Below are 22,020 nucleotides of genomic sequence, written 5' to 3'. Positions count from 1 at the left end.
ATTCAGGCTGGCATTTTCCTTTCTGGGAATTGGAGTTCAGCCAAACCAAGATGACAGGCATAAGAAGGAAACCTAGAAACAAAAGCAAGAAAAACACATCAGCCATGAAAACCACAAACTGCTGTCCCAAGGAAGGCCCCTTGTTCTCATCTTAAACAGAAGGCAATACTCCAATCAGGAGGGAGTAGGGGCGGGGCTTCCACTGATGCCAAACAAACATTAAGGGAGTCAGACTATTGCAGATTATTCCAATGGACTGTTAAATCCATTCCAAGTCATTCATGTTACAGAAAAGAGAAGAAACTTGCCCAAGGTCACACAGTTTGGCCAGACCTGGGTAAGAACCCATCTGTTTTTTTCTGCACCAGACCATAAGTCCTTCTAATGGCCAACAACTGCCAAATACTGATGTCCAGCCCTGGCTCTCCCCAAAGTTCCAGAGCCATATTTCCTACCATCTCTTTGACACCTCCTCTTGGCTATCCCAAAAGCTCAAATCCCAACATCCAACACTGAACTCATGATCTTTCCCTAATACTCTCAATGCCAGTTTTTCATCCAGGGCTTCTTAGCTTACCAGATATCATCACCATCTGGTTCCTGAGCCAGACTAAGAAAATATGTCCTGTGTTTGAACTCCAGCCCTATCACTTCCTAGCTGTGACTCTGGGTAAATTAAATAAGGTCTTTAAACCTCAGGTTTTGTCATCTAATAAATGGGACACCCAGGAGTCCAAGATGGCTTCATCCATACCAGTGAAGCAGAAGCAGCTCATGGCAAACTAGAAGAGCTACCAAGCTGGATACTGATGCGGGATTTCACCCTAAAGGTGCTGCTGGAGCATTTCAAAGAGGTTACTACCAACCAGTATTATAAATAAGTATGTCAATGTGAAGAAAGTGGGGGCATCGCTGGGATTTCTATGGTGCCGGCAGCTTACGTGCTTTTCAACTACTGTCATTGTTACAAGGACCACTGAAGACGGCCCAGTGTGGAGGCACATTCTGCATTCCTGACCATGACCTTTGCCTGGCACCCTTGAATCCTTTCATATCCTAACTGAGAATTAACATCCAATAAAAGATGACTGGTACATGGAAAAAAATGAGATAACAGGAATTACCTCATAACACAGCGGCGAGCACTAAAGAAGATGATGTGTATAAAATGCTAAGCACTAGAAAACAGACTATTTTCTAGTCCTGTAAGCGCAGTGCCCTCTATCTTCTTGCCTACTCCCCCCATTCCCATCCCTTGACCTGGTTAACACCTATGAATCCTTCTCATTTCAACTCAAATGTGACACCCCACTAAAAGCCTTCCTTGGGTGCCTGGGTGGCTCAGTTGGTTGGGCGACTGCCTTCGGCTCAGGTCATGATCCTGGAATCCCAGGATCGAGTCCCACATCGGGCTCCCTGCTCAGCAGGGAGTCTGCTTCTCCCTCTGACCCTCTCATGCTCTATCTCATTCTCTGTCTCAAATAAATAAATAAAATCTTTAAAAAATAAAAATAAAAGCCTTCCTTGATTGCCCCCTACCAGCTAAGGGTAGGTCATAACTGTGCCCCCACACGTTGTTTTTCATCCTCAAAGCAGTGTAATTTCCATTCACAACACATAATGACATATTTACTGTGCAATGGTTTGATTATTGGCCACTTCCCCCAATTGCGTATAAGCTCAATGAGGGCAGGGACTAGAAGTGTTAAACCTCATTTTTGTATCCTCAACACAGTACCTGGCACTTAATAGGTGTTTAGTAAACATCAGCTGAATGAAGTGTCCACGAAGCATGTCTACCAGCAGGAAACATGGACCCAGAGATTTGAAGAGAAGTCATAGGACATGAATCCAAGTACAAACCCAAGGCATCCCATCCAGAGGACTAGGTAGAAAGGGTCTGGTAAGCCCTACCTGACCACTGCAAAGTTCATGATTTACTGCTTGTTTGACCACTATTCTAACAATTCAGGATTAGGTCTCCATGGCACTAAGATACACTCTGTACACACATGCACAGCCACATCCTGGAGAATTTTCTAGATGAATCCCAGTCCCCCCTACACCTTTCTTAACGTAACCATCATTCCCACAGTGGGTGTGATTCTTATGTTTAAAGACACATATTTTTATAACACAGGCCCTCTCACAACACAGCCAACTACTACATCTGGGGCTCAGCTAAATAAAGAGTTCTTTGTTCCAACTTGGGGGTGAAGGTGAGCTCTACTGGACAGAGGAGAGAATGGCATCTTGGCTCTCCAATATGGTACTAGTAAGGGATCATCAGGAATATTTTTTACTACACCCAAAGTCAGTTTATGTAGCAACTCCAGAATCTAGCCTCCCTATAATATAGAACCCTAATGTATAGTAAAATATTTTAAAGTGCAGATTTTGACACTGGGCAGACCTGGCTTCAAATTCTGGTTCTGCCACTTACTAGTTATGAATAAAACCTTAGACCTCTCTTGGCCACAGTTAACTCATCTACACTAGTAGATAAAACAGTACCTAGATCTTACAGTTGTAGGAAGCATTAAATATAAATACACAGCATATGGCTAAATTATTATCCTTAAGAAAGTTCTTTGTACACAGACTACCACCTTAGAAGATAAAGTTCTGTCCATAACACAGTTCTGGGCCGAAGAGATTGCCCCATTCCCAGAGGGTAGTCATTGAACACCATGATCTGTCCTTAGCCTTTGTCTATTCTGTTTGAGACTAGCAGCCCAATTCTTTATAGGAATATCTGACACTACCCTTCTATTCTGAGTAGAACTGCCACTGCGTAAGTGATCCTTCTTCCTAAGTTGGATAACCAAAATGTCATACAAACCACCCAACTTCCTCTTGTCTTTAGGGTCAAACAGTACACCCAGTTTTTTCATAATTCCTCTCATGTAGACACACACACCAGCAAGCACACACCCTTTTTTGAGAATATGACTTCCCCAGCATAGGATTCAGAGACACTACACAAGATAACAGTTGCAGACATGAAAATAATAACAGTTCTTTATCCAAAAGACAACACTGGAGAAAGGGAAGCTGAAATTTTCTAAGCCAGGAGAAATGGAGACATCACTTGTTCGTCTGCCATAATATTCCTTTTATATCTATTACATATAAGAAACAGCAGTTACTGCCACATGTAAAATAACTGTCCTCCAAACAGCAGGGACTAGGCCCTGAGACAGAATGCAGAAGAACTACCTCCGCCTTCCAAAAGCTTGCAATGTGATTGGAGGCACAAAACAAAGTGCAACAGCTAAGTATGCACTGAATGAATAATAATAAAGAATAAGGCAGAAATAAGATAGGCTATTTTGGAAAAAAATAAAGCACTCCTGAAAGAGGTGCCTAATGATGTAGGTGGAAGGGCGTTTTAGACATACAAAAGACCAAGAACCAGCTTGGATTAGTCTAGAGACACTGAGAAAGGGTAGAAACACACATTACAAAAAAGATGTAGGAGAACAGGGGCATCTGGCTAGCTCAGTCAGTAGGTCATGAGACTCTGGATCTTGGGGTCATGAGTTCAACCCCATATTGGGGGTAGAACTTAACTTAAAAAAAAAGATTTATGAAAATATATAAGCAACAGAACAAGAAGTGCAATATTTGCATAAGGGGGCAGTGTTAAATCTCCCTTACAAAAAAAAAAAAAAAAAAAAAATGAGGGCCCATCAAAAATTCATGTCCCCAAAGTCTCCCACTGGCATAGCCCCACAACATCACTTACCCGAATAAGGGAAGCCTGATGCCGAGGGGGCTTGGCTCCTGGGGCCCCCGACGAGGGTCCTTCAGGCTGGACAAGGGGCTGTCTAGCTTCGTAAGGAGCTGAAAAAGCAGGAGGAAAAGTCAGCACAGTACAAAAAGATTCCACCCAAAAATTATGACTTCACACTCAAACTGAGAGTGTCTGTTCTTCAGAGAAGAATTAGCAAAGGAATTAGAATTTATGTACATAGGGCCACCTTGCACAAACCAACCTTGGGTACAATTTAGGGAAGCAATCTAAAGACATTCAACTGATTCATGAAAAGACAGGAAAATATTTACATCAAGTTGAGATTAGGAATAAATTAGAAGGGTGGAATTGTTAAGAATCTAAACTGCAATTGAAAGCAATAATAAGAGTCAGAAAAGTGCCATGTTATAAAAGCTCAAATTCTAAATATCAGGTAAATTCTATATATACCCGCTGGTTTAAAAGTCTTGCATTCATCATCCATCTTCCAAAGCACCAAGAAAATAAATATGCATTTTGAACACTAAGAATCAACATTATCATTCATTTTTCAAAAATAAATGGCACAGTCTTCTTTTCCTTATTGGAAAGAATGTAAAACCAAGGAGAGAAAAGTACAAAAAGGAATAAATGTATTTTATATTTATTTTATCTTTCAATAACCAAACAAAAAATAATTTTGCTGACTTTGAGAAAAGTTCTTATGCCACAAAAACAAATGCATTTTTTTATTCCTTTTATTTCCAGAACACTTCATAATGATCTTGTCAATATGGTAGGAAAACAGTTAAACATAACCAGGTAGTATTCAGGGCTAACAGAAAGGAGAAATTATCACCCATGATGAAACCATTTTTGATTAACATTTCTGGCTAACAATTCAACTTTTTGGAAGTATATCAAGAAGTAAAATGCTGGAGCCCCTGGGTGGCTCAGTCAGTTAAGCATCTGACTTCTGCTCAGGTCATGATCTCAGGATCCTGGGATCGAGCTCCGCATTAGGTTCCCTGCTCAGCGGGGAGTCTGCTTGTCCCTTTCCCCCTCTCTCTACCCCTCCCCCCCGATTCGTGCTCTCGCTCTCTCTCAAATAATTAAATAAAATCTTTAAAAAAAAGAAGTAATATGCTTTCTTCCTACAGCTTCCTTATAAATAAAATTAGGTAGAGAGAGCAGGGCAGCCTGTTATGGCAGCACCCTTAGCATACTTTGATCATTTGAAAAGAAAGGAGGTGTAAGAACAGCAAACCACTCTTGGGCTCACATCTGCTTTTTATATTTCCTCCAAGGGACTGGAACACAACATTATAACACATTTAAAATACATTAGAACATCAAAAATCATTACCTAGCAAAGCATTAAATAGATTTTCAGACCCTGCTAAGAATAAATAAAAATATATAAACTGCAAAAGACACAAACCCGAGAACACATAATCCAAATCTTAGAAGATAAGTCTCAGGGGCGCTTGGGTGGCTCAGTCATTAAGCGTCTGCCTTCAGCTCAGGTCATGATCCCAGGGTCCTGGGCTCGAGCCCCGTATCGGGCTCCCTGCTCCACGGGAAGCCTGCTTCTCCCTCTCCCACTCCCCCTGCTTGTGTTCCCTCTCTCGCTATGTCTCTGTCTGTCAAATAAATAAATAAAATCGTTTTTTTTAAAAAAAAAAAAGAAGGAGATAAGTCTCAGCTGGTAGACAGGTGTCCTTCAAAGAAGGATTTTTTTTTTTTAGGATTTTTAAAATTAATTTATTTTTATTTTTTATTTAAATTCAATTAATTAACATATAGTATATTATTAGTTTCAGAGGCAGAGTTCAGTCAAAGATGGATTTTTAAGATCATTCCATTTTGATGGAATACCCAATGCCAGAATTAAACTCTCAATGCCAGAAGTTTTGAACCATAGTAAACTATACCATGGTTGGGAGACTAGTGGTCATGAGCTTTCCCTGGGTAGCTGATCCCCCATGCTTCAGGTTTCCCTCAGAGGGAGGGAGCTTCTACTGCAAAGGAGGACACATATGCAAGGAAGCCATATGGCCCATGGCTCCAGTCCCTTACCTACAAGGGTCTTCCCTCAGAAGAAATAGACATATCTCATCAGTAAGGCTTGAACAAAGACTCATCTGCATGAGGGATCATTTTTGGAAAGGCCTGGCCTCAACGGCAGATTTTCTCTTCCTACTCCTGTGGGAAGCCTGGGTTGGCCACACCAGCTGGTGACTGGAAAGGTGAGTGTATGAAGCCCATCTGGTTACAAATCTAAAACACGTGCTCCGATCAGCTCTGTCAGTACCAGAGCTGATAATCTGACCATCATCAGTCTGACTCCTGTCTCAATCCTCAGTTGGATCTCAACTCAGAAGGTAAAAAGGCGCTACTTATTGCCTCTACTCTCCTTCCTCCCAAATAAAACCTGGAACGTTCAATTCAACAAAAAGGAAATAATTCTTAGATACCCTTATGAGAGGTTTAATAAGGAACTAGAAGTATCATCTTTCTCCAAAGGGAGGAGTATAAAATGAACCCTAAAGATTTCATCACTCTGAGATTCAGTGTCAAACTAGAACAGGGACCACTAGTAACTGCACAATAAAGACTCTACATCTGCAGTCAACCTAATGAATTGTATCCAGGAGGTAACTTTCAAGAATACTTAAGAGCTTCAGAAATAAAACAGGTAGCAGATTCTAAAAACACAAAAGAAAATACTAGGCAACATTGGAGCACCTACAATGTGCCAGGAACTGCTAGGCACAGAGGTTTATATAACAGTCCTTATTTGATCCACACAGCAAACCTCTGAAACAGATGTTATTCCACTTTACAGATAAGAGAAACTGAAGCTCAGAAAAGTGACATATCCATAGTCACACAGGCCAGAAACACAGGCTCACCAAGTCTACCTTTAGACCCAGGAGACTGACATCATAGCCCATACTCTTAAGAGAGTACATTCCTAGAATTGATACGTCAGAATAAGATGTGTAAGAAAAAACAGAACAGGTACCTTGATATGGAGATAAGACCTTAGGTAACAGAAGAAACAGATAAGATTTGAAAGTAGTTGCCTCTGGAGATCAGAAATAGGTTGAGTGGGAAGGAGAACAGTTGTTTTCACTACAGGTATTTAAATATTACTTAACTATATGGATGTTATAACCGTGATTTAACCGTTTTTTAAATATGAGTAGCAGGATCTGCCTCTGAAGGTTGTGCTAAGAAGCAAATAATGCACATGAAGATCTCTGCACGATGCCTGGCACACAAGTCTTAGCCACTGAATGTTAACTATAGGTACATCCAGCAAGTCAGACTAGCAGGAGCCAGGAGAGAAGTCGAAGAGGGGCTCTGAATCAGACTGGTCTGGAGACACTCAGTCTGATTTAAAACATACTGACATATATTCCCCACTAGCCAGGAATCATAGCAGAATCTTGGACAGGAAAATGACCCCAGAAAAATGTATTCCTAGAAAAATATTCCAGCAGTGAGACTCCTTTCTGAAAAGGCATAAATTAAGAATAACTCTAGGGATGCCTGGGTGGCTCAGTTGGTTAAGCGACTGCCTTTGGCTCAGGTCATGATCCCAGGGTCCTGGGATTGAGCCCCGCATGGGGCTCCCTGCTCAGCGGGGAATCTGCCCCTTCCCCACGCTCGTGCACTCACTCCCACGCACTCTCTCTCTCTCTGCCTCAAATTTAAAAAAAAAAAAAAAAAAAGAAAAAAAAAGAATAACTCCAACAATGCTTACTACCAGAGTCACTAAGATTTAACAGATTTTAGATATGCTACTATTTAGATCAAAGGGAAGATGGAGTACAGAAAAAGGAAAGAGAATCCTGGGTTTGTCAGATGGGTTGATGGCATGGTGAAGGCAACAGAGTTAAGAAACTGATGGAAAAGAGCATGGAAGCCTTAAGAAAAACTGAGTTCTGGGGCGCCTGGGTGGCTCAGTTGGTTAAGCGGACTGCCTTCGGCTCAGGTCATGATCCTGGAGTCCCGGGATCGAGTCCCACATCAGGCTCCCTGCTCGGCAGGGAGTCTGCTTCTCCCTCTGACCCTCCTCCCTCTCATGCTCTCTGTCTCTCATTCTCTCTCTCGCAAATAAATAAAATCTTAAAAAAAAAAAAAAGAAAGAAAAGAAAAACTGAGTTCTGAAAATGTGGGGAGAGAGAGAATGAAGACATGTGGGATTCTCTTACTTCTTGACCTAAAGATATATGAAAGAAAAGGAAGAAGACAGGCCAAGAAAATCCTCTGGGGGAGAATCTACAGACATTACAAAAATAGGAGTGAACAAGCTTTGAGGTGAATATTATCAATTAGAAGCAAAAATCACAAGACTGAACCAAGTCGCAGCTAGAAAAACTCTCCCTTCCTTTGACTTAGAGAAATCTACATGGCAGCACCTGTAAACATTTTATTTCTGAATGACCTTGTTTCCAGTTAAAGGACCCTAATCAATGGCTAGACCCAAAAAACTCAAACTCTTTGAGAAACAGGCAACTAAAGAGTTCACTCACACTCCTCTCTATGGGTATGCTGTGCAAAGAAGAACCCTCTGGAACAGTAGCTCATCAAGTTTAAGGTTCATGATATCAGGGAAAAAAAAAACAGGAAGGGGTAACTTAGAAAAATACATTCCAAGAATAAAAAGTGACAACAAGGAAATGTCTTCACATCTAATAGAATGACTACAATTAAAAGCACTGAAGAAAAGGAAACCAATGAGAGAACCAAATGCTGGCAAGGAAGACAGAACTCTCATACATCGCCAGTGGGAATATACAAGCACTTGGTAAAACTCTTTGGCAGTTTCTTATACACCTTCCCTAAGGTACAGCAATTCTACTCCTAGGTGCCAGGGAAATGACAATATATGTCACAAAAAGACTCACAAACAAACGTTCATTGTATCCTTACTCATAACAGCCAAACACTGGAAACAACCCAAATGTCCATCAACAGGAAAATGGATCATCAAATTGTGCTGCATTCACACGAAACACTACTGAGTAATAAAGAGAAACAAACTACTGAGACCCAGAACAACATGGATGAATCTCAAGCACTGTGCTGAGGGAAAGACGGCAGACACATAAGAGTATAACCATTCAAGAGGACTCCATTTATATCAAGTTCTAAAAGAGACAAAACTCATCTAAGGTGATAAAAGTCAGAACAGTCCTCACAATGGGGGCCAAGGAGTGACTGGAAAGGGTGACATAAATGTTCTGTTCTTGATCAAAGCGGTGGCTACATGGATGTTAAAACTCAAACTGGAGATTTTTAAATGTGTGCATTTTATCATTTAGAAAACAATAAAACAGAACGAAGGCATGGTCAGCCGTGACATAGGCCTCTAAGAGTCGAGAAAGATGGAGAGAAGCAGGTTGTCTCCCTGCCAATGGTGGAATGGAAGCCCAATGTGAATGGAATGAGGAAAGATCGGGGCAAGGAGTAGACAGAGCAAATGCAGACAAGTTGTTAAAGGAATAACAAAAAAAGATAGGGTCGAACTTGGTAATAGGCTGACTCAGTAGAACAAAAAATGACTCACCTGTGAATTAAAAGCCAAAAAACAGGCACCACGCTGGGCATAAAACTCCAGTGTCCAAGCCCAAATAACATTAGGAATCAAAAAAAAAAAAACTCCATTTCTAAAACTAGGGAAGTCAGGCAGAAGAGACTATAAGAGGAAAATGAAGAATTCTCATTTCGTTTCAGACTCTAATGGGTCATCCAAGTTTCAGGAGAGTCATTTTTTATTACTAACCCTTAATAACATCATCTTGCATTTGCATAGGACTGAATTTCCCATCAGACTTTATACTTGTGTTCTCACTAATCCTCACAAAACCCCTATAGAATACTGTTACCCCATTTTAAAAGAGGAGAGGAAATCACAGTTCAGAGCAGTTCAATGGCTTGCCCAAGATCACATAGCTAGTCACATTAAACCCATGCCTTCTGATTCCAATCAAAAGATTTTTCCATTATGCCACACCTGCTCCTCTCTACAAGATTACAACCTCTCTTTAGCCTAGCACACATTTTTATCTGTGTCCCTCTAGAACTCACCACTATTTTCAATGCAGCAAAAACCTGCAGAAACTGGGTCATTTTCAAACACAGTCCACAAAGTACAAAAGGAAGGTTACGGATAACCAATTCTAGAATACCTTTAATTGGTCCTATCTTAAACTACGAGCCTGAGCCCCAGGAGGACAAGATGCTGCAGTGAATTTATGGAGCTTTAGGCACCGCAGGCGAGATGGCCAACTCTGCAAGTCATCCTCGGAACCAACTAATGTATTTTACCACGAACATGGCCAGCATAGATTAAATGTGAGCAACCAGGCAACCCCACAACTAGGCACTATACACATTTCTCAGCAAATGCTTCCCCTACCATTTATGTCCCTTATTCTTATTCCCAAACACAAGAGCTAAATATTTTCATTATGTGATTGGTCTTTAAAGGTTGAATCAACTCTTTTGCTTTTGCAGAGTTATATTTTTAAGTAGTTTCATAAAAGCAGTTGTTATATAAATATGTTTGGAATGTTTGCTGAAAGGAACAACAATTCCGGGGCGCCTGGGTGGCTCAGTCATTAAGCGTCTGCCTTCGGCTCAGGTTATGATCCCAGGGTCCTGGGATTGAGCCCCACATCAGGCTCCCCGCTCTGCGGGAAGCCTGCTTCTCCCACTCCCCCTGCTTGTGTCCCCTCTCTCGCTGTGTCTCTCTCTGTCAAATAAATAAATAAAATCTTTAAAAAAAAAAAAAAAAGGAACAACAATTCCAAAACAATACCCATCTTTCACGTGCGATGTTCCTGTGTAATGAAATCTGTATACAAAGGATTAAATCATCTAAATCATTTACAAGTCTAAAGATAAACTAGTCTGTAGGATAGGAGACAAGGCATTACTAAGATATATTTCATTTTAGTTTTTTAAAAAAAAAACCTTGAGAGTATAAAATTAAATTGAGCCATGTTTTCAAGGACAGAGGTAATTAAGTCCAGAGATTCAGCAGCTGGTGGCACTGCTGGCTGATAGACTAAGGAGTCTCTAAGACACTGCCTGGGACAGTTGAACAAGATCGCCTCTTACCTGGATGCATCTGCTCTGTGCTGCTCCGCAGTTTGCTGTAGCCATGGCTCAAGGGCACCCTCTGGTAATGAGGCGGGGAAGAAGGAGGGGAGGCGAGGGGTGACATCGTGGGAGACTGTGTTTCCTGCTTCAAAAGAACCAGAGCAGAGTTCAGAGCCAATCACTCGAGAAGCCTGGCGCTCTGAGCTGCAGTTATGAAGTATAATGCAACTCTATTGCCGGCGAGATGGCTGATTTAACAAATGGAAGGAATGTTTTCTCAAAAACACAGTTTGGTTAAAATGCCGTGTCTGAGGATTCACATCTCCCAGAGAACAAAGTCTCACCAGCGCTTAGTTGCCTAAATTACTAAAACAAGCCTGAAATGCTTTCAGTTATTCCGCTAAAATTTTCCTTTGGAAAATGGAAGACAATGATCACATGAAAAGGCATTCATACGTCCCAAATCTGATCTCTTTGTGGGTAAATTCAAATTTCATTCATTAATAAAGGCTCCTATTTCCTGGATTTACACTTATCAAGTCTTCTAGCAAAGAAAAGAATATTTGTATGGCAAATTTCTTTGTCTTACAGAAGATATTATATTGAATATAATTTGACTTTTCTGCATGATTCAGTACCTTTATTAGAAGCATGAGCTGTACCTTGATGCCCTCAGGGTTTACTAATGTGTAAGACTATTTACCTCTTTCTTGATAGGCTCACTCTTCTGAGATATTATACTTCTGTCTCTATCAATCACCACCTGACTATAGCAATTAGTGCTCTAATTTTAAAAGCCCATCCTCCCTATCCTTGTCCCTAACCTGCTAAATGTGTAATGGCAGCATTTCCCAAGATGGAATTCCAAACATGCTCTGCAAGAAAAGATTCCCTGGTCAAAGAAGTTTAGTAAACACAAATCTCCAGGTCTCTTTACAGCAGGACTTCTCAGGGCCTTGAATGTGCTAACGTGCACTATAACTCTCCAAGCCTGAGGATGTAGTCTTTCCCCCAAGAAAAGAATATGAAGCAGCATTCTCCAAACATATTTAACCACTGAAACCTTTTCTCCAAACTTTTTGTGAGGAGAGGGTCTATTAAAAACTCCTAGCGATGCCTGGCTGGCTCAATCAGTAGAGCGTGTGACTCTTGATCATGGAGTCCTGAGTTAAAGCCCCACGCTGGGTGTAGGGTTTACTTAAAAAAATAAAAAATAAAAAAACTCCTATAAGCTACATTTCAAAGAACCCATTTGGAAATGCTGATTAGAGAAATCAAGTAAGTGTGCTAAATCAGTAGTTTTACTTTGGACACAGTTCTACATTCAAGTAGGCTCTAAAGGGCCCAGGGGTGGCTATATGTCAGCTGCTTTTTCTTGCTACAAGGAAACTTTACTGGCTGACTTCCAAGTCTATAATTGAATCCCAGATGGTGAGGTTTGCTAGAAGCTTGACAGCAGATATGAGGCACTGCTACGTGAGGTTTCATGGTCAGAATCAAAAGGACATGCCTTATCAGACTGTTTACCTGTTTATCCTCATCGTCCATTCTTTTGAAGGTATTTTTTTCTGTGATTAAATATGGAATCTGAACCTTAGCGCCATGCAGTTCCGCCGGGTTCCCGAATCGTATGTCAGCATCAGTCTTTGACATCATAAAGCGAGGCAGTGGCAGTTCTTTAGGACCAGAATCAGAGAAGCTCAAGTAAGGCTTCATTTTAAAACTGTGAAAAGCGGGACTCAATGGCCAAAAGATGAATCACTTTTGAGGAAAAATTCCAGAGCACTAAATATAGATTAAATTTTTATTTTGACATAATGAAGACTCTAATAATGCCGTGAGAGAAAAATGCTTCTGCTTTACAACAAAGCGTTCTGGCTTCACATTTTTAAATGCTGTCAAATCATTGCAGAGGATATTCAGGTTGTGGACTGCTCTCCCACCTCAGCCTTTAGTCCAGCACCAGCAAGAAGGATGTGATATTGTATAAACACAGTAAGTGGCAAATGAAGCAGGCAAAACCTATACAACACATATTAATATGCCAGACACTACTGTAAGATCTGCAAATGTTAAGTCATTTAATCCTCACAACAATTCAATAAGGTAAGACTATCATTAGCCTTCTTTTACAGATGTGGAAACAAACACAAAGGAGCTAAGTAACACCCCCAAGATCGCACAGCTCATCATCTCTGGCAGAGCTGTCAGTGCCTAGAGCTGCTGCCCTACAGACAGGCCGCTCATTCCTAGGGCAAACTTACTGGGTAAAACAGGTTTTCACCCTATGTCATTCCTTAAGGAATTTTCACACTCGATCTCCAATTGTCTTTTCACAATAGAATAAGGAAAATGGTATCAAGTTAGAGCCATCAGTCCAACGTTCAGCCAGATTCTACTGTCAAAACCAATAGCCACACTCACAATGCTACAAAGAGCTGAAACGCAACAGTCTGGAATATTTACTTATCTCTCAAATATCTGATAAAACTATTCTGAAACAAATGATGCTTTGGCACACTTCTAGTTCTCAGCACAGCAAATCACACACAATCACACAACACAAAGAACTCCAAAAATGGGGATAATATTATGGATTATGCATAATGATTTGCATCTGTATCCATTGTTCAGGATAATACTCATCACCGTGCCTCTGCACTTCCATCAGCGCTCTATTCCAAACACAGCTGCATTTCCACTGATTGATGCTGTGCTAAAGCCAGAAAACATCTTAGCAACAACAACCAAGTATCCTAGCTCCCCAGGCAAAGAAGGCCCCTGGTTCTCTAATATCCACATCATGTTTATTTTTAGTTGCTATGTCCACATTTGATTCAAAGAAGTAGGCAATATGATGACTCCCTGCATGATCAATCAGCCAAAGGCCCAAGAGACATAAATAGAATAAGCAACCTGGAAAATTAAACCAGGACTCTCCTCTAAAGAGAGGATGGCCACCATTTTGATCATGGTAATGTTTCCCAACCTCAGCAGCTCTCCAGTACTCAAGGCAGGAAGGGACTTCAAAAGAAAAAAAGGCAGAAGAAAAGAAAACCTAGATTCTTCATAAATCAAATATAAGCTCATCCTACGGTTATCTTCTCAGAAAGGTATTTGTTTCAGTTCAGTCTGCAAAAGGTATCTAAAAAGATGGAACAAAATCACATAAAATAATTTGCACCCTGATTGCCCATAAGAGGATGACTCTACTTCCAAACACTACTTGAGGAAGAAGAGAAGTAAATGTTCACGTTTGTAAACTCCCTGACCAGTGTTTTACTGGGTGTTCAACACATAATTCTGGGAACAATAGAATACAAACACGAGAAGATGAATATCAACTATTATTATACTAGGACTCCCAGATATCCTTTAGGACACTGTCACATCACACAGTCTCCTCCTTCCCTGGCGATGGCATTTCTCCAGAACTATTCACCTGGCAAAGAACCTCTCTCCTGCAGATGGCCACCAAACAGTAAAACACAAAATACAGCTGAATTTCTCTTGTACTTTCTTTGCTTAATGTGGTTTTAAACAACTCTCACTTAACAGAATTGTAACCATACATAATAATAATCCTATCACTGAAAACTTTCATGAAGTTGCTATCTCCCTTAACTGCTCCAAGCTTTCTAAAAGTCAAAAGTACAACTCTAGTTTGTAAATATTCAGTCTCAATGTTTTTTTGTAGTCATATGGACAACATATTTAATAGTGAAATTTCATTCAAAAATTAATCAATAAAGTATCTGCTATCTGTGTCAAGTAATCACAAGACAAGAGCCATTTGTAGTAGTTGGTTAGAATCTTTTCTCCTAAACTGAATTAAGTTAACACAAGGAAATAGAGTTCAAATTAAAGGTTTATGGGGGCCACGGAGACAATGAGTACAGCCATCCAAGGCAGTAATTTGTTTCATAATGTTATCTTAGGTTGTAGTCTTTGAACACAGAAACACTTTGTATATTAAATATAAATGACTTTTTCCCTTCCACAAAGAAAACTATGCTTCTAAACATCTGACCCTCTAAAAAGTAAGGGAAAAATCCTTTCATTTTCCATATTTGATGGAGACATGAATATAAGAAATACTTCCATTTCCTCAATTAGAAAAAATGTAAACATAAAACAGAAATGGAATAACAAATGGTAAATGACAATGGGGAGAGGTGGGGCTGAGCAGAGAGCCCATGTTCCATCTAAAATGGCAGCTGCTGTTCACTGTCCTTCAATACTGTCCACTAGAAATTGAAGGCGAGCCACATACATAATTGTAAATTGTGTAGTAACTACAATATTTTTTAAGTGAAGAAGCAAGTCACAAAAAGACAAACACTGTATGACTGACTTATATGAAGGATCAATAGTCAAATGTATAGGGACAGAACGCAGAATGGCAGTTGCCTGTGACTAGGGCAAGGGGAAATGCAGAGCTGTTTAATGGCTATAGAGTTTCATGTATCTAAGATGAAAAGAGTTCTGGAGATGCATGGTGGACATGGTTGCACAAGATGAATGTACTAAATGGTACAATTAAAAAATGGCTGGCTGGCACCTGGCTGGCTCAGTAGGTAGAACATGCAATTCTTGATCTCAAGGTCATGAGTTTGAGCCCCACACTGGGTGTGGAGATTACTTTAAAAAAAACAGTTAAGATAAATTTTATGGTAAATTTTATGTTATGTATATTTTATCACAATTTTTCAAAACTTTTCCAAATAAAAAGGAAACAGGTGAAATTAATTTTAATAATTATTTCAACCCAATATTATTATAAGATATAATCGAGATAAAAATTATTAATGAAGTAGTTTACATTCTTTTTTTCAGACCTTTCAAAGTCCCAGGTGTTTTTACATGCACTGCACACCTTGATTCAGACGTACCGCATTTCAAGTGCTCAGTAGCCACACTAGTATGGCTACTGGCTACCCTACTAGAACAGCACAATTCCAGTTGATGGTTGACACGAGGGAATGTGGACCACTGTGGCCAGAAATCTGGATTTTACTAAGAGATATTATAATGTTAAATGTGAACAACTAATTGATTTCTTTTAAAATTACGTAAGGAGTATTTTGTATGGAGGGATAATTTACATAAATCTTAAGTGTACCATCTGAAGAATTTGACAAATGTATATATAAGAACATACACCCAAACTAAGATAGGACATTTCCATCCTATAGAATTTTCCTTCACATCCATTTCTAGTTAATCCCCTCTCCTTGTCCCACTCGGCAACCCCTGTTCTAATACCTAAATCCAAACTACCTTTGCCATTATAGAACTTCACATAATGGAATCACTCAGTATTTATCCTTGAAACTAGCTTCCCTTACATTTTGTCTATGAGAATCATCCAGTGTACTGTATGTAGACATAGTTTATTCTTTTTCATTGCTATGGAATAATCCATTTTTATGAATATATTGAGATTTTTTTTTAAATCCATTCTCCTATGATAAACATCTGGGCTGTTTCCAGTTTGGGGCCATTATGAATATAGCTATTACAAACATTCTAATAAATGGTTTTTGATGGACATGAATTAATTTATTTTGGGCATAAACCTATGAACTAAGTCCAACCCACTGCCTATTTCTGTATACCCTGTGAGTTAAGAATGGGTATTATATTTTTGAATGTCTGAAAAACATCAAAAGAAAAATAGTTGTGATGTGAAAACTGTATGACAGTCAAATTTCAGTGTCCATAAATAAAGATTTTTTGGAACAACGCCACTCTCCTTTGTTTACATATCGTCCATATCCGCTTTCATAGTTCAAGGGCAGAGTCAGGTAGTTGCAGCAAAGGCCATATGGTTCACAAAGCCTAAAATATCCACCACCTAGCCCTTTACAGGAATAGTTTGTTGATCCCAGTCTTACACAATGCAATGGTTCAAGTAAAACATAGCCTTACTAAAACAATAAAGGTGCATTTAATGGAAAAATATTTTACACGGCTTGAGTATTTTTAAATTTTAAATAATTTACATTAAATTAAAAATTCAATTCCTCCATCAACACTAACCATATGTGGCTAGTAAGTGCTCTATTACTTGGCACAGTTTAGATGCTTTTCCAAATTATTGACATTACCTGATTTTATGCCCACAACAACCCTGTAGGACAGGTACTATTGGTATACCCCTTCTCCAGGTGAGCCATTTAAAGCTCAAAAAGGTTAGGAAATTTGTCTGAGGGCACACAAATAAAAAGAGATGGTGCAAACAATTCAAAATCAGGTAACCTATTGCTGGGGGCCTGCACTCAGCCACTAGGCTATACTGTCATCCTGAAAATTAAAATATTCTTTCTATTGCAGGTCTGAACACTCAGCATGAAACTGTGGCATTTCAGAGCTGGAAAATAGCCTAGAGAAAACCTGCTTGGAATATCCACATCTTACAGGTGAAGAACTAAGTCCAGGAAGGGGAGGGTGGGCCTTGTCTTAGTCATGCAGCAATTTGGTGACAGAAGCATGACCACAACACTCCTGCCTGCGGGGACTCTCTCTTGTAATTTTTCGAGGGGTAATGGCAAATAAATTACATTTACTCAGCAATTTCATAAAAGGGCATTTAATTAAAAAAAAAAAAAAACCTTAGAATTGAATGCATTTCATTTTATAAATAACTCCTTCTTTTGTCCTAATTCTTTCTCCTTTTCACTACAGACTGTGTCAGACTGCCACTAGATCAATAACCAGTTTGGGGAACACAGCCCCAGAGGCTATGTGAACCACGTTATTGTACTATTAGCATTCAGAGACTCCCAGAGGGGCTGTGGAAAGAAATCATGGGGTCAGTCATCTTGGATAAGAAAAAAAATTACATCTTTCTTCTCCCTACCCTAACTGCAAGTTAGCATTTCCTTCAATTATGAATGCAGGCAACAAAGCGCTGTAGTATCATTAGCAGCAACTGTAACTTTGTCACCCACCGAAATCAGATATTTATATATCACATTACACTTGTTGTAGACATCTTGAAGTACTGTTTATGTTCATCACTACTTTGAAAGTATGGTAGTTATTTAGGTCACTGTTAGGTCTCTTATTTCAATGCACTAATGAAGAAGTATGTATATTGCCATATAACACTTTTTAAAAATATCTTAGCTTTAATTTCAATATAATTGGTTTCCTTTAGACTCCTATGTCTTTGTATACATTTAAAATATTATTCCCGGGGGCGCCTGGGTGGCTCAGTCATTAAGCGTCTGCCTTCGGCTCAGGTCATGGTCCCAGGGTCCTGGGATCGAGCCCCGCATCAGGCTCCCTGCTCAGCCAGGAGCCTGCTTCTCCCTCTCCCAGTCCCCCTGCTTGTGTTCCCTCTCTCACTTTGTCTCTCTCTGTCAAATAAATAAATAAAATCTTTAAAAAATAAATAAAATAAAATAAAACATTATTCCAAGAAGGAGTATCAGACTGCCAAAGGAGCCCATGACACAAGAGGATACAAAACCTACTCTAAACCCTACCTATCCCTTCCCTCAGTCCTCACACCCTGTTATGACCAGTCCTCAGAAAGGAAGGGACAACAGCTCCCAGGGAAAATGTCCACCATGCACTTTCCTCATCAGGAATTCTTCATTGGTCCTCAATTTCACCCCTTCCTTCTGTTCTCTTAAATCATCATAAGGCTTCACCATCTCTGTAACTGGCCAAATAAGGTGAAGCTAGAGAGAGATCTAGTGCCAACATTTAAGGAGGTGGTTACTCTCAGGCCCTGATTCTTTAAACGCAGAATCAGCACCTGTACAGCCCTGAGAATGAGTTCCCCCTTAAAGTTACGTATGCTGGGTGCCTCTGGCCTCACCCCAGTTCAGGCCCTGCTATAACCAAATATATACTCATGGTGTAAGCAAAGCTCTCGAAAATGCTCCACTCAACTTTCATAAGAACTCAGTCTCAACCCTGGCTCCACATAACAATCACCTGGGGAGCTATTAAAAATCCCCATGTTCATGAAGAAGATGTGGTGTGTGTATATATATATATATATATATATACACAATGGAATATTATGCAGCCATCAAAAGGAATGAGATCTTGCCATTTGCAACGACGTGGATGGAACTGGAGGGTATTATGTTGAGCGAAATAAGTCAAACAGAGAAAGACATGTATCATATGACCTCACTGATATGAGGAATTCTTAATCACAGGAAACAAACTGAGGGTTGCTGGAGTGGGGGGTGGGGTGGGAGGGATGGGGTGACTGGGTGATAGACACTGGGGAGGGTATGTGCTCTGGTAAGCGCTGTGAATGGTGCAAGAGTATTGAATCTCAGATCTGTACCTCTGAAACAAATAATGCAATATATGTTAAGAAAAAAAAAAAAGAAGAAGAAGAAGAAGGTAGCAGGAGGGGAAGAATGAAGGGGGGGAAATCGGAGGGGTAGATGAACCATGAGAGACGATGGACTCTGAAAAACAAACTGAGGGTTCTAGAGGGGAGGGGGGTGGGAGGATGGGTTAGCCTGGTGATGGAAATTGAGGAGGGCACATTCTGCATGGAGCACTGGGTGTTATGCACAAACAATGAATCATGGAACCTACATCTAAAACTAATGGTGTAATGTATGGGGATTAACATAAGAATAAAAAAAATAAAACAAAAAAATCCCCATGTTCAGGCTGTACCACAGGCTAATTAAATGAGAATTTCTGGAGGTGGCCCCTAGCACCTCTATTTTTTACTTTGCATTTAAAGCTCTCCAGCAGATTCTCAAGTGCAAACAAGGCTGGGAACCACAGCCTGAGAAAGAAGACTTCTTTAGAAATCCCTCAGGAGTTCTGGATGAATCTGAAATCCAACTGTTTGAGCTTAAAAAGTGACAGATGATTAAGACTCAGTCCCCATGCACAAACACTCATCTCTTCATTCACTCAGCAAATGTGCCCTGAGTGTCCACAGTGCTCCACAGCACAGATCTTCCTCCCTTCCCTTCAGGTAAGCTTGCAGACTAGTGAGGAAGACAGAAATTAGTCAAACCTGTAAAGGAGTATTTACAAACTGATTAAAGTGCTATAAAGGAACAGATGCTGAGAGAGAGTAAGGTAGGGAGAGGACTGTCACACAGAAGCATTATCTTAACAGGATTAACCCATCCAAGGATTACCTAACTCCCTAGGGATATGTACTTTTGTTTTGAGTTAATATTTACTCTTCATTATGCATCTTACAACTTTACTGGTAGAAAACTGTTAGCTAATCTTGTCTAATAGCAATGCAAGTGAATTTCATCTTAGAAAAGAGTATAATAACCAAATTACAGTTTTACTGCTCTACAGGGCATTCATCAATTTTATATGTAATTTAGCAATCTTACTCCAGCATTCTATCTTTCCATGACTATAAATACTTCTGACTCTCCTACACTTTCTTGAACCAGCTTTACTCTACACTGGTTCCTTCATTAATGAATTAATTTGACAGAACCTACTTTAGACAGGATGGTGGGGACAGTCCACAAATCCTGAAGGATGAGGAGGAAAAGCCAGCCACTGGAAAGAGAGGGGGAGAAACAGACTGCCGGGAACCCAAGACCTCAAGATAACATGGTCTTTCCCACACCAGAAATGGCTAGGCCAGGGAGGCCGGGCTACAGATTGCGAACACAAGGGGCGGGGGCAAGTTTAAGATGAGGATGGAGAAGCAGAGACTAGATTACTTAAGGGCCTTAAAGATCAGTGTAGTGACTTTGATTTTAGTCTGATGTACAACAAGCCAACCAGTGGAGGATTTCAAGGAGTAGGATGAAAAGATCATTCCTACTGCCGCATGGGAAAAGAGACTAAAAGAGAGAAGAGAGGAGGCCAAGAAATCAATGACAAAACCACTGTGATATCTGAGTGAGTGGCTGAAGATGGCTGGGTCTAGTAGGTATAGAGAGATGGAGGGAGCAAGCAATGAGACTAGAGCTGCACTGCCAGGAATGTTGATGGATTACATTGTGGAGCAAGGGAAAGGGCGGAATCAAGGATGACTTCTAGGTTCCTGGATTGAGCAACTATAGATGCTGGTGGCATTGGCCAAAATGGGCAAGGCTGGGGGTTAGAGGTTAACACACACATGCACACAGACGCATGTAGTTCGTGAAGTAAGAAGAGACTCACAACTCCATGAGTGTGATGAGGCTACTACAACCTTTCAGATTAAGTTCTCACAGAGCATTCTCTTTGGCCTTCAAGGTTTGTGTCATCAAACATTAAACTAATGGATTTCAAGCAGTAAATTGGAAAATTCTAAGTGGCAGCTCAAAGTGTGGCCCAATGTTGCCCTCATTCTTACTTAACAGATGCTGACTGCAAATAACTTTCATTTAATAAATCTTTAAATGAAGGAATAAGTTCAAAATTAACTGTGAGTATACTTAAACTGTCAAAGGTAAAAGGCAGCATCAGGATTTATAAAATACAACTGAAAAGGCCTTACACTTGTGAAAAAGTGTTAATCCTTTACACATGTCATAATTTAGACAACTCCCCCCCTTCTCCCCCTTTTCCACTCCCAGGAAATTTGGCTATAGATGTGGGCACAAATCAGGTAAAAGACCATTCTAACGTAAAATAAACAACAAAAGTGTTAAAAATTTATTCTTGAATACAACAAAGCAGCTTTAACTTTTCCAGAAGATAAAGTTGGAAGATACAACAATAAAGCTTAATGATCATTTACAATGGAATGGAAACTGGAAGCTTTCCGTGTCTACCCCAAGTCCAATTACAATGTGATGTTAATCACAGCAAGTGACTTACATCAGAGACCACTCTGCCTTATAGTGATAAACACCAAACTTGCCACTGAAATAATGCTCCATTAAAAACTATTTTAAGGAACCAAATTATGTAATATCAAGGGATGCCTTTGGGTAAGATTTTTTTTCCCATTCAGAATATATTCCATGATTCCAGATTATAATCAGCACCTTACTAAACCGAATAATCAAGAAGAGGCTACTATGCATGAAGATCGAGGAAAGTGAAGGCTGAGCTTCTGGCTCCAAACTCTACTAACCTTATGTCTTTAGGCAAATTACTCAACGGCCCCTAAACTTCAATTTCCACATCTGTAAGAGAAGGATAACAACAGTACCACAGGAGAGACTTCCAGTGTTTATCCAGAGCCAGTTGTCTCCTTGCAGGCA

The 22,020-nt window shown here is 40.0% G+C and overlaps 1 protein-coding gene across 1 annotated transcript in view; it reads right to left on the bottom strand.

The window, feature by feature from the left end:
• The window catches only part of REPS2 (RALBP1 associated Eps domain containing 2), a 216,897-nt gene that overhangs the window by 135,989 nt on the left and 58,888 nt on the right, over positions 1 to 22,020 (bottom strand). The window contains exons 3-5 of the mRNA XM_035000243.1: positions 12,383 to 12,531; positions 10,874 to 11,000; positions 3,749 to 3,846 (exon numbers count right to left, since the gene is read on the bottom strand). Coding sequence (XP_034856134.1) covers positions 3,749 to 3,846; positions 10,874 to 11,000; positions 12,383 to 12,531 — 374 coding nt within the window. The remainder of the gene's footprint in view (positions 1 to 3,748; positions 3,847 to 10,873; positions 11,001 to 12,382; positions 12,532 to 22,020) is intronic.

Source organism: Mirounga leonina, unplaced genomic scaffold (genome assembly GCF_011800145.1).
Source record: "Mirounga leonina isolate KUSES-001 unplaced genomic scaffold, KU_Mleo_1.0 Mir_101595, whole genome shotgun sequence".
NCBI lineage: Eukaryota > Metazoa > Chordata > Mammalia > Carnivora > Phocidae > Mirounga > Mirounga leonina.
Note: the sequence above shows the minus strand (reverse complement) of the source record. Positions and strands in the feature narration are given on the sequence as shown.